Genomic DNA, 12,931 nt, shown 5'->3' on the forward strand with positions numbered 1-12,931 from the left:
ATGAATTTTAATTATTACTATTTTTTTTTTTTTTGTTACTTTTAAATTTTGTTTCTTTTATCAATAGTTAAACTGAAGAAGGTTGTTTCAAATAATGTAGTGAATAATATTTAAAAATAAAAATTAGTATTATTCAGAGTTTTATTTTTAATTTTTAAATTACATGTCTTTAAAAAAAAAATTAACTTAAAAATAGGAAAGATTATACTTTGTGATTTAATGTTTTTTGTGAGTTATGTCTAATAACACGAAAATTATCAATTTTATACTGGCAATCATCTGGTTTAAAGTACAAAAATTTCTCCTGCTTCCCCATTTTGTAAAGTTGGCAAGTCTGCAAGTAGAATATTTTTGAAACAACACCGAGAAGTAACACTTGAGATGCCAACAGTAATAGTTTCAACTCTGGTAACTCTATCTGAAACAAGCATATGTCTCCTGTAATCATTGCTGTCCAATAGTATTCTGTGCCCTTTTTTTATTGATAGAAATATCTGAGTAAAAAGTGCTATGTTTGACTATTTTAAGCCTTGTGTTTCCAAAAAAAAATACGGAAGTTTTTCCCAAGATTGGTGGCCGTATATGCAAGACAATCCTGATAACTTAGGTTGAAAATTTCTAGAACGTTTTTTAAAACTATGTGTGGAAATATACATTACTCAGAAAACATGCATCTGCATTTGAATTGTTATTTCACGAAACGTAAGATTATAAATAGCTAACATAATAAAAGAGTAGATCCAGTTGCTGCTTTTAGAGGCAGGGCCAGATTAAAGCATGGGCACTGGCCCAGGGCACCAACATTTGGGGGCACCAAATCTATAACTAAAGCTTTTAAAAAATGGAGCAAATTCAAATTGCACCATAGCAAGAGCAAATATTTCACAAATCCCAAAGCTACTCCAGGCTTAATGTTATATTTTATCGCATTTTAGAGATATCTTTGAGGATCTCTCTTGGACATAAATATCAAAGATATCTCTTATGAATCGCATATAGAGATTCATAAGAGATATCTTTGATATTTATGTCCCATTGCTACCAGGCAAAAGTTTGACGGCTTCCCATATTTTTTGTTTTCGTAATTTATAATGCAATGTAAGACATTACCACATTAGGCATGAAGTATCAGAACATTTTATTAATATTTAGTATAAGTAGAGGAAGAGTAGGGGGGCACCAAAGGAAGTTCGTGTCCAGTATCAGCAAAAGTCTTAGTCGGGCCCTGTTTAGAGGGGATCATAAGTGCAATTTTCAGGTAAAATACAGGGCTGGGACATTTATAAGTCTCTAAAAAGCAGCTTTGAGTTCATTTTGGTCACTCGAGAAAAAGTACCCTAGGCATACCTGCCAACCCTTCCGGATTTCCCGGAAGTTTTACGGATTTTTATGTCCTTTTCCGTTTTTCCGGTTATGAGCAAAATCTTCTGGATTTTTCACGTTTTGCAGGGAAAATAATTATCTCGCCAATTTTGGCGCTAACGACACTTTTGCGGAACGCGGCACCGCGTTTTAGGCCAAGTAGTCAAGGAAAAGTTGCCGTAAGAGAATGGTACGAGAAGAAGCGAGGCAAGATTATGACGTCACTGAGTGATACAGCACATGACTTCATCGGGATCCAATCAAAGCAAGCGTCGCGGCGGGCAACTAAGGGCACAATTTCGGCGCCAATTATCTTCTCATTCTCTCAATTCGAGCTGTTTTTGCTTCGTTCTTTTTTTCAGATGAGTAACAAATGTTATTTCCAAACTTTTAAAGAAAGCAATAAAATATTTAGTAAACGAAAGTAATTTCAATTGATATGAAATTCATAACTAATATATTGTTAAATGTAAAGAGGGTAGGTGTCCCGTTTGATTTTATTTTGCGTTAAAATCTTGTGGATAAAAATAAAAAAAATCTTCCGGATTTTTTTTCTCGGAGGTTGGCAGGTATGCCTAGGCAACAAAGAAAGAAAGAAAAAAAATTCTTGCCCTGTGTTATTGATTTTGGAAATAAATAATAAATATCCTTTATCCATAGACTAATAATAAGAGTAGACCGAGCTATGGCAACCCTTTTGCTGCTCATAAACCAAACCATGTGACTGGTGGATATCCTAGCAACAGCGGGCGTTGATCGTAGCAGACGATCAACGCCAGCGCGAAATAAAATAAATAGAATTGATGGAACACGGAAGAATGATATTTTATGGAGTCCGATTTGTAAATTTGTTATTCTAAGTTGTAAATATTTTGTTAATATAGTGAGTTTTTCGTTTAGATAGTATTGTGCATTTTCTTTAGTCAATTTCTATAACTCTCTAAGCAATAAAAGATGCGAGCGACCAAGAGGAATCAGCAAACGGTAAGATTTTTACGTACAGTTTCAATTTAAGATACCGATTAGTACATTTTTGCGTTAACGCAAAACGTTTACGCCATTTCGTTCACGCCAGCGCTGACAGCTCCAAATGAAATAAAAGTTGCCGAAAACTGATCAAAAACTATTACTAATGTCAAAATAATGCATAAGTAAAAGAAAAACAGTTCAACCTCTGCACCTGGAAGTTTTTTTTAATGAAAACACATTGTCTTAAAATACATGTCGAGTGCCAAACTATAGATAATGCTGCCATCTAGCAACCATGCTGCCAAAGTCTTCGCCAAGCCCTTCCACTAGTCACATGATACATCTATGAACCAATTTCCTTTATCAGCAAGAATGAGAAAGCTCGGTCTACTCTTATTATTAGTCTATGCCTTTATCTGATTGCACATTTCCTCTTCTTGATGCTTATTCCATACAATGTTTTCTCTGTTGACAAGATTTTTGTTTCGGTTTCAGCTGAACCAATCACTTCAAATTGTTTGCTCCCCCATCCACCGATGCCGAACATGATGGTCATGCCTCCAGGGAACGAAAACCAAAACATGGGGAACATCCGGCCTCCCCCCGAGTGGCGCCCGAACGAGGACATGGACATGAACCCGATGAAGCCGCCCGATGGCTTCTTCAGGAACTTCAACATGAACGCCGGTCTTCCCATGGATCCGATGTCCGGCATGAACATGAGGCCTCGAATGATGCCAGACATGTTTAGGCCACCTGTGATGCCAAAAGGCCCAAGAGGTATTTACATACGAATCTATATGCTTATGCTGCCGTGCTGAGCACACAGATGTGGTATCCGCAGTAGAACTCAAAATGAGAAATTGACGATTAAGGTTTTACAACTCGCTTCTTTGATTTATGACTTAATTAAATGCTCAACTTGCGGTAGTTGTTTCGTAAATAACTTATCTAAAAACGGTAAGAGAGTATTTTTGTAAAAATCTTAATTTAAAATTAATAAATGTAGTTACGACACATTTTCTTTTCAAAACCTTTTCATATACTGAGCTATTTTCACCGTAAGGGACAATGACTAGGCATTTTTAGGGGTATCTGCACAGATACGACAAAAATAGCTTAGTGAAACGTGCTCAAAGTATCATTAAATAATACTAAAAACATCTGCTTTCTTTGGAGTTGGCTGTTTCGCTTTATTTCGTTAATACAAATCTAACAGAATCTGCCTTCTGAAAGATACCATTTTCAAAACTCTGGACACTGTAATCCATAACAATTTTCTGTTTTTTATATTCAAAGAATGTGTTTTTTTTTATAATGTTTTATTTTCTAGATTCATTTTTACCGAGCATGAAGATAATTTTGACAGCAGACGATACTTAAATAAAAACATTACTGGCCGTTGAATGAAATGCGTTTTTTGCATGAAACAATTAGATATGAATATTTTACATGCATTTCATTTTTAGAATTTGCATTTTAAATAAACATTTAAATAGAAAAAGCTGAATATTTACTTTAACAATTATGCAAAGTTGTATTAGTTTTTATTATCAACCTGTATCAACTATTCAACGGTAAACTAATTTTAATATTCTGTGTTACAATAAACTGCTACATTATTAAATATGCTGCTTTACTAAGGTATAAAAGTCGTATCTACAAAAAATACTAAGGAATAAAGTGGTAACTGCGCAGATACCACTTTAAAGGCTTAGTATTTGTCACTTACGTTCAAATTGCTTTAGCAAACTACACAAACTGTGCAGTTACGACTTTTTTCTTAAAGCTTTTTTTAATATTTCGCGTTCACAAATCGCCAGAAAATTTGACATTTAGGTAAATTAAATGACGAACGATCACCTGGTGACAATAACTCAATTTTGATGAAATGTGCAGATACCACATCTGTGCTTAGCACGGCAGTATACTGCCGTGCTGAGCACAGATGTGGTATCTGCAGTCAGTGGCGGATCCAGCCGATTGTTTTGGGAGGGGCCATCCGAAATTTTTGAATAAACTCCCCAGGGCCAAATTTAGCTCTATGCCGACCCTAGGCAAATTCGAAATCTGCCACCCCCTTCCCCCGAAAAGAAGCAAAATATCCTTGACTCAAAAAAAAACGTAAAAAAGTGTTTCCCAGATTCAAACTGTCCAACTTATGAAGAAATGATGGCGTTTCACATTCTGAGGTGCCCCGATGAAATGATCACAGCGATCTCCCAAAAAAATTTTTATTCGGCAAATTTTGCTGACGATTCGGCAAATGCAGTATTGAAAAACATTTGACTTTCATAAGATGTGTGAAAGTAATCATTATTAAATTACAAGAAAAAATTGTCTCTGTGGGAAATGAAAGAATGCTAATATTTTACTTTTAAGAATAACTATTTAATTCAAAAAATGTGTATTATACTAGCAAATTTGCCGCCCCTGAAAAGCTTGCCGCCCTCGGCAGCTGCCTAATCTGCTTATATGGAAATTGGGCCCTGATAACTCCCCAGAAATGTTATTAAAATGAAGTTTTAAAATCTCAATTTTCCGGGCATTGAGACATTAGGTGAGGGGGTGGATTTAGGAATCTCCCTCGAAAATGTTTCAAAATTTAAATTTCGGAGTAATTTTTGAAAATTAGGAAACTAAAAACGCATTTTGTCTATTTTTGATGATGTACGGAGAAAGGTCAGGTTTCGGGCGCTGGCCCCAAAATACTTTTTGAAAATAAAGCTTAAAAAACAAAATATTCAGTCATTATACATTGTGAAATTAAAGAGGAGGGGTGCTCTTCTAGCTCTTCAGCTGTTCAGCCTAAAAATGCACCTTTAGGTAATGTTTGCTTACATTTAAGGAAGTGTGAAGGTGCTTAGAATCCTTCCTTCCTGGAAATATTTTGCCTTTGAGGCTCTAAAAATTCGATTTTTTAACTATATTTTTACATATTTTAGAAAGGGATGGAAGATTCATGAGCTCCTTCAAAAAAAAACCTCCTTTTCATCACGATATAAACTAGGGAGGGAGGGGGTCTTATCAAAACTCGTTTGTAATTGAAGTCCCAAAAAAATTCATTTAAGTTGCTTTTTAGCAAGTTAAGTGATAAGGGCTGGATAAGCTAGTTTCCGTTGACATTTTTTCCAAATAAAAGACTTAAAATGCAATTTTTTTGCTACATTTCAAGGCATTTGTGAAAGGGCATGGGAAAAGGGGGTTCTCCCCCTAGTTTCGAAATTAAAGCCATAAAAACGAAAATTTAGGCTCTCTTTGGTCTTGTAAACAATAGGTATACGCTGAGAACAGCAGCATTTAGAGATCGTTCAAGTGTCTGTAGTTGGAATCAAGAAATGATGTAAAAGATGGAGAAAAATTTCGGAAATAAAAGTTTTGTTTTGAGGATAGGGATATCTCCCAGTTAAGGCCTATACTTCTTTTTCAGTAAAATACATGTGTTAAATTTTGCTATCTTCTCATAATATTTTTTTCTTTTTTTTTCCTTAAAAAAATTCCTACAATCACAAGGCTTTGGGAGGGGCCATGGCCCCCATGGCCCCCCTCTAGATCCGCCCCTGTCTGCAGTAGAGCTCAAAATGAGAAATTGATGATTATGGTTTTGCAACTCGTTTCTTTGATTTGTGACTTAATTAAATGTTCAACTCGCGGTAGTCGTTTCGTAAATAACTTATCTAACCTACGTAAGAGAGTATTTTTGTAAAAGGCTTTGTTTAAAATTAATAAATGTAGTTACGACACATTTTCTCTTCAAAACTTTTTCATATACTAGGTTAATTTCACCGTAAGCGACTATGACTAGTCATTTTTAGGGGTGTCTGCACAGATACGACAAAAATAGCTTAGTAAAACGCGCTTAGTGTATCGTTAAATAATACTGAAAACATCTGTTTTATTTGGATTTTGCTGTCGCTTGCTTCATTTTGTTAAAAGAATTTGCGTTTTAAATTACACTTTAAGTAGAAAGAACTGAATATTTACTTGAACATTTATGCAAAGTTGTATTAGTTTTTATTTTCAACCTACATCAACTACTCAAAGGTAAACTAATTTTAGTACTCTGTTGCAATAAACTGCTACATTATTAAATATGCTGCTTTACTAAGGTATAAAAGTCGTATCTACTCAATTACTGAGGAAAAAAGGGGTAACTGCTCAGATACCACATTTAAAGGTTTAGTATTTATCACTTACTACTTTCAAATTTTCTTTAGCAAAATATGCAGGTACCATTTTTTTTTGCTATACCTTATTTTAATATTTTGCGTTCACAAATTGCCGCAAAACTTGAGATTTAAGTGTACTAAATTACCAATGAAATGACCACCTGGGGACAATAACTCAATTATGACAAAATGTGCAGGTGCCACATCTGTGCTTAGCACGGCAGTACACACTTGTCTTCAATTTTGAAGAATATTTCTGTGATCAAATGGCAAAATGTAGTAAAACACTTTTTTCAAATTTTTCATTACATCTGTTTAAAAGTTCAATAAATCCGGAAAAATCATAAATTTTTCTTTCGCCAGCAAATTTTCCAACAATGAGTCAGAAATTATTATTATTATTATTATTATTTTGGTTGTAGATTATTTGCAGACAAACACATGAAAACAATTCATAACGTAAAAAACTGAATAAAAAAAAAAGGTCTTAGAACATTTTGCCATCTGACCACAAATTTCATTCTGAATACTTTTCATTGTTGTGCAATCATTTACGATTGTAACTTCTGTTATAGGTCCACGTCCTCGGCCGAGGGTCTTATGTCGCCATTTTGCCGCAGGAAGCTGTCGCTTTGGCAACAACTGTACATTTCTACATCCAGGGGTGAATGGCCCGCTCATGTAGCCAAACATTTCCATCAGAGATTGCATCTCGGCCTTACCATGTGAAAGCATACTGTGATATGATTGTTTTGTTTTGTGATGTTTTATTCATGTTTGTTTCATCGAGAGACGCTGTGACGGTTTTAACTCAGTGCCACAAGTCACTAAAGTGCATCTTTGTACTGTTTCATTGATCTATCTGTTACCTACATTTCATACCAAGATGTGCTGCCGTGCTAAGCACAGATGTGGTATCTGCAATAGAGCTCAAAATGAGAAATCAACGATTAAAGTTTTACAACTCGTTTCTTTGATTTATGACTTAATTAAATGCTCAACTTGCGGTAGTTGTTCCGTAAATAACTTATCTAAAAACCGTAAAAGAGTATTTTTGTAAAAATCTTAATTTAAAATTGATAAATGTAGTTACGACTAATTTTCTTTTCAAAGCCTTTTCATATACTAAGCTATTTTCACCGTAAGTGACAACTACTAGGCATTTTTAGGGGTATCTGCAAAGATACGACAAAAATAGCTTAGTAAAACGTGCTCAAGGTATCATTAAATAATACTGAAAACATCTGCTTTCTTTGGAGTTGGCTGTTTCGCTTTATTTTGTTAATAAAAATCTAACAGAATCTACCTTCTGAAAGATACCATTTCCAAAACTCCGGACAGTTAACACTGTAATCCATAAGAATTTTCTGTTTTTTATATTCGAAGAATGTGTTTTTTATAATGTTTTATTTTCTAGATTCATTTTTACCGAGCATGAAGATAATTTTGGCAGCAGACGATAATTACATAAAAATATTACTGGCCGTAGAATGAAATGCGGTTTGTTTGCCTGAAAGAATTAGATATGAATATTTTACATGCATTTCATTTTAAGAATTTACATTTTAAATAAGCATTTGAATAGAAAAAGCTGAATATTTACTTAAACAATTATGCAAAGTTGTATTAATTTTTATTATTAACCTGTATTAACTACTCAAAGGTAAACTAATTTTAGTACTCTGTTGCAATAAACTGCTACATTATTAAATATGCTGCTTTACTAAGGTATAAAAGTGGTATCTACAAAAAATACTAAGGAATAAAGTGGTAACTGCGCAGATACCACTTTAAAGGCTTAGTATTTGTCACTTACGTTCAAATTGCCTTAGCAAACTCCGCAAACTGTGCAGTTACGACTTTTTTCCTAAAGCTTTTTTTAATATTTCGCGTTCACAAATCGCCAAGAAACTTGAGATTTAGGTAAATTAAATGACTAACGACCACCTGGTGACAATAACTCAATTTTGATAAAATGTGCAGATACCACATCTGTGCTTAGCACGGCAGTGTGTGTCCGTAAATTGCTCAAGTGGGTTGTAGTCAGAGCTTAAAATTGAATACTGTTTTAAGTATTATTTTCTTACTTTCATGTTCCCCCTTTGTTGTGTACAGGGGCGTAGCTAAGGGGGGGGTTTTGGGGACAAAACCCCCTCCGAAAAGTTAGTCTCAAAAAAAAAAGAGAAAAAGAAAAGAGAAGAGAAAGAAAAAAAAAAGAAAAGGAAAAAATTCCAAGCGATTATATATATATATATATATATATATATATATATATATATATATATATATATATATATATATTTATATATTATATATATATATATATATATATATATATATATATATATATATATATATTATATATATATATATATATATATATATATATATATATATATTTATATATTATATATATATATATATATATATATATATATATATATATATATATATTATATATATATATATTATATATATAAAAGAAGTAACCCCCCCCCGAAAGTCGGGTCTAGCTACGCCACTGGTTGTGTAGGGTAAAAAGTTGTCCAATGCAAACTTTTTGTTTGAATGTGTTTTTATTTGTGCATCATTGTAAAAGTATCAAAAAAAGATTTTCACCGTTCATTTCCAACCAAACTATAAAATCAATGTCAAATGTAGATAGCACAGAACAAGTTGTTATTCTATTTGATTCTCTATTTGAGAATCTACATCCCCTTGGATGTGTTGGCTAATCTAGGCTGAGCTCAAGTAATAATCTTAAGTCCTGAAAATGATAAGAAACTTTTCTTTGACAAGATTTTTTTTTTTTTTTTTTTTTTTAAAGCAGCTGTGCAATGATCTCTTTGGTTTTGTTACTTAATTACTTAAAGGAGGGATCACGATGGGGTCTAATCACGCACAGCATGTTTTGTGCTCGTTAATTCCTGAACTAAAATCGGCGTGAATATTGAAAATGTGTATATTTTTACTGTAAACATAGTTTCATGCCTATTTTTTGTTGTATATATTTCTGTAAATATGTTTGTACATAAGAGTGGGAATATATTTCTCAGTTTATTATAAAATAAAAAAAAAAAGAGAAAATAGTATCTAGGCTCTATTTTTTTTGTGTCACTTATTTTATACTATATTCAATTCCAGATTTTTTTTTTTTTTTTTTTGAGTGGAGTTTTTATGTGTGTGCAATACAGAAAACGGAACAATGAGAAGAAAACACAGTTCTAAAGAGAATTTGTAGTTCTAGGAATCTAGGAATTAATGAGTTAAAATAGTGTGAGGATAGGACTGTTCTTGTAGAGAAAAGATTAAGGCATGAGCATGCCTGCCCATACCCCATGGCACCAAACTTTCGGGGGAGGAAGGGGCATCAAATCTGTAGCTATAGCTTTTAAATATTTGAGCAATTTCATATTGCATTTTAGAAAGATGTAAATAATCAATCTAGAAAAAAAATCTCTTTCAATTTTAATCCTTTTTGCAGATTGCAAAACTATGCCAGGTTTAACATTATCATTACATTTAACAGTAATGTAATTTCTACTGATAGTCATTTCTTGTAACAGTCAGAAAAGATTTGACAGCATATTATACAGTGAAATCCCATCACAACGAATTTCAAGGGACCGCAAATTTTGTTCATTGTAACGAAAATTTCGCTGTAATGGTATTCAATTAATATAATGGCAATCAAATCGGGACTTAAGATGTATTTCGTTGAAACGGAAATTTCATTGTATTGGTATTCTTGTAATGAGATTTCACTGTATTATCTTAATATATAAAAATCAATGTCCTGAGATAATATATATACATATATATATATATATATATCAACGCACAGCCGAAACCGCTGAAGCTTCAGACTTGAAATTTGGCAGGCATGTCCGCATGATTACGAAAGTAACCACTAAGAAAGGATTTTTCGAAATCTCAATTTGTTCGGGAGAAATTAATTAAAACCTCTTAATTTCTGCGAAATTAAAACCTGTCATTGAATTCAAATCCCTTATTTTCGAAGGCTTTCCTCCATTCAAATCATTATTCAGTACTTCATCTCAACTTTTGGTCGATAGCGAACTATAAATTTGATATTGTTTTTGTTTCTCACGTGGTTCTTCGAGGCTTTTCTCAAGTCAAATCATAATGTTTCTGTCTATTGCTTTCATTTCTTCAAAACTAGAAACGAAGTTTTTAAGAACATCATCACAGGCGAACTATCCTTTTGAATTTAGAAGAGTGCAGTTTCCTGTTAAAGTTTGCTTTGCAATAACCATTAAGTGTCACAAGGACAGACATTAAAAGTAGCAGGGACCGATTTAAGAGAAGACCTTTTTTTTTACATGGCCAATTTTATGTAGCTTGCTACAAAGTCAGTTCATCAAGCAGCTTAATAATTTTAGCACCAGAAAAAAAAAAACTAAAAATGTTGTATACAAAGAAGTTCTTGCTTAAACATAGGTATATCAATAAAATGTGGATGGCCTGTGTTTGCAAAGATAATCAATACTTTAAAAGGATCGTTAATAACAGTTAAAGATCGGTTAAGGACAAAGGCATATATGTAAGGAGTCCAGGGACCCCGGGATCCTCCCCAAATTAGAAAAAGTTATAGGTAATAAGTAATTATTATAGGGGATTTTCGAAACTAGGTGCACCAAGCACTGTTAACCCCTGCTAATTCCATTACCCGAGCAATGCGGGTACGGGAATGCTAGTAGTGTATAAAGTAGGGTGAGGTAAAATGGGTCATTTTTGACCTATTTTTACTTTTGAAATTTTATAGCATTAAAATCGTAAAATGAGGCAATGAGAAGCTAAGGGATATACAGTGGCTCCCAAAAGTGTTCGTACACCTACGACTTTCAATGAAATAGGCCCTTATCCATTGGTTAGAATTAATATTTCGGAATAGGTATTTTATGATAAGATCTATGATCTATTTTTAACAAAACTACATGGAAATTTTTAATAAAACAGAACAACTTAATTTTTTAAAAATCAAAAACCAAAAAGTGCCGGAAATTTTATCTCAAAGTCTTCATCACTTTGAAAAAATGTCAAAATATTTGTAAATAATTAAACTTTTTACTAAGTTATTATTTAGTAGAATATCATGCAGTATCAACAACAGCTTTTAAACGTCTGGGAATAGATTTCATTGTTTTTTCTTTCTGTTTTTGTGCAATTTCTCAGTAAGTGTTCAGCCGCACTTCGAGTCTTACTGTTTCTAGTTCGCTTTTCCTTTCAATTGTGTATTTTCGTAATCTAGCTACCAGATATCTTCAAATATGTTCCATTAAAGTTAAAATCTAGCGATTGAGGAGATATTTCTAAGCTTAAGGACAATTTTTGAGGCACCAAACGCAAACGTGTGCTTCTTATCGTTATCTTGATAAAAGACAAAGTTGTTTCCGATTACCAAGTTTTGGGCTATTAGTTTAAAATTGTTTTTTAAAATATTTAAATGAACAGCATAATTCATTATTTCATCAAAACATTCCAAACTTCAAAGTCCTGATGCTGAGATGCACCCTCACACAAGAACACCTTCACCGTCCTGATTAACTGATCCAACTAAGTTCTTAAGATTAAATTCCTCACTTTTCTCCCATTTACAATTATGCAATAATTTAACCCAAAATGTTGAACTAATTTTCATCTATAAGTAAGACGTTGTTCCAAAACGTTTTGAGCTTATTTATCATCGCTTTTACGACGGAAAGCTTAAGCTTACTGTTTTTCGCACAAACAAGAAAATTTCTGCGGGAAGAGGTCCCATTTAATCCAGCTAATCAGAAACCTTGGCGAACAATTTTAGGTAAAAATTAAACTTAAAATGTTTCATTCAATTCTGCAGAAACTTTTTCAGTTCTGAAACTTGTATTTTTCATGTTTTTTTTTAACTGCAAACCTCCTATCACGCTTTGTTAACTTTGCCAGTTGACCTTTTCTTACCTTATTTCGATCCGATTCTTGTCTTTAAAGCATTTTATCAAGCACTTCACTATAGAATGGTATAAATTAACCAATTTATAGACATTTCAAACCAGGGGGGAGGGGGGGATTATGGCGCAAGTTGTGCCATCAAAATTTTTGGGGGGGATTTTTTTCCCAGATGGTTTTTTATTTAGAAAATAAAAGTTTTGAATTTTGGAAAGAAAAAATATTTAAACTCATTCAACAAGAAATAGAAGCATTAATTATCCTTTTTCCGCGTACTTTTCAGGGCCGTCGCCTTACCAAGCCCCCCCTCCTCCCCGTTTTTCAGAAGTGTGGCCACCAATTTCATTTTAGCGATGCAACTAACGAAGAAAAAGGAAAACTCTTCGTTGTTTTAAAAAATTAAAATAGTAATTATAAATGAACAAGTGAAATAATAGTGACAAAAAGGATTTTTTCTGTCAAATTTGAATAGAAAATGTAATCTT

The 12,931-nt window shown here is 33.1% G+C and overlaps 1 protein-coding gene across 3 annotated transcripts in view; it reads left to right on the plus strand.

Moving 5' to 3' along the window:
- LOC129224702 (serine/threonine-protein phosphatase 1 regulatory subunit 10-like) overlaps positions 1–7,704 on the plus strand; it is a 131,006-nt gene extending 123,302 nt beyond the window's left edge. For all 3 annotated transcript variants that reach the window (XM_054859249.1, XM_054859250.1, XM_054859251.1), the window contains 2 exons: positions 2,827–3,111; positions 7,076–7,704. In XM_054859249.1, coding sequence (XP_054715224.1) covers positions 2,827–3,111; positions 7,076–7,185 — 395 coding nt within the window. In that variant the 3' untranslated portion in view covers positions 7,186–7,704. The remainder of the gene's footprint in view (positions 1–2,826; positions 3,112–7,075) is intronic.
- The last annotated feature ends 5,227 nt before the right edge of the window (positions 7,705–12,931 follow it).

This window comes from Uloborus diversus, chromosome 6, assembly GCF_026930045.1.
Source record: "Uloborus diversus isolate 005 chromosome 6, Udiv.v.3.1, whole genome shotgun sequence".
In the NCBI taxonomy this organism is placed as follows: domain Eukaryota; kingdom Metazoa; phylum Arthropoda; class Arachnida; order Araneae; family Uloboridae; genus Uloborus; species Uloborus diversus.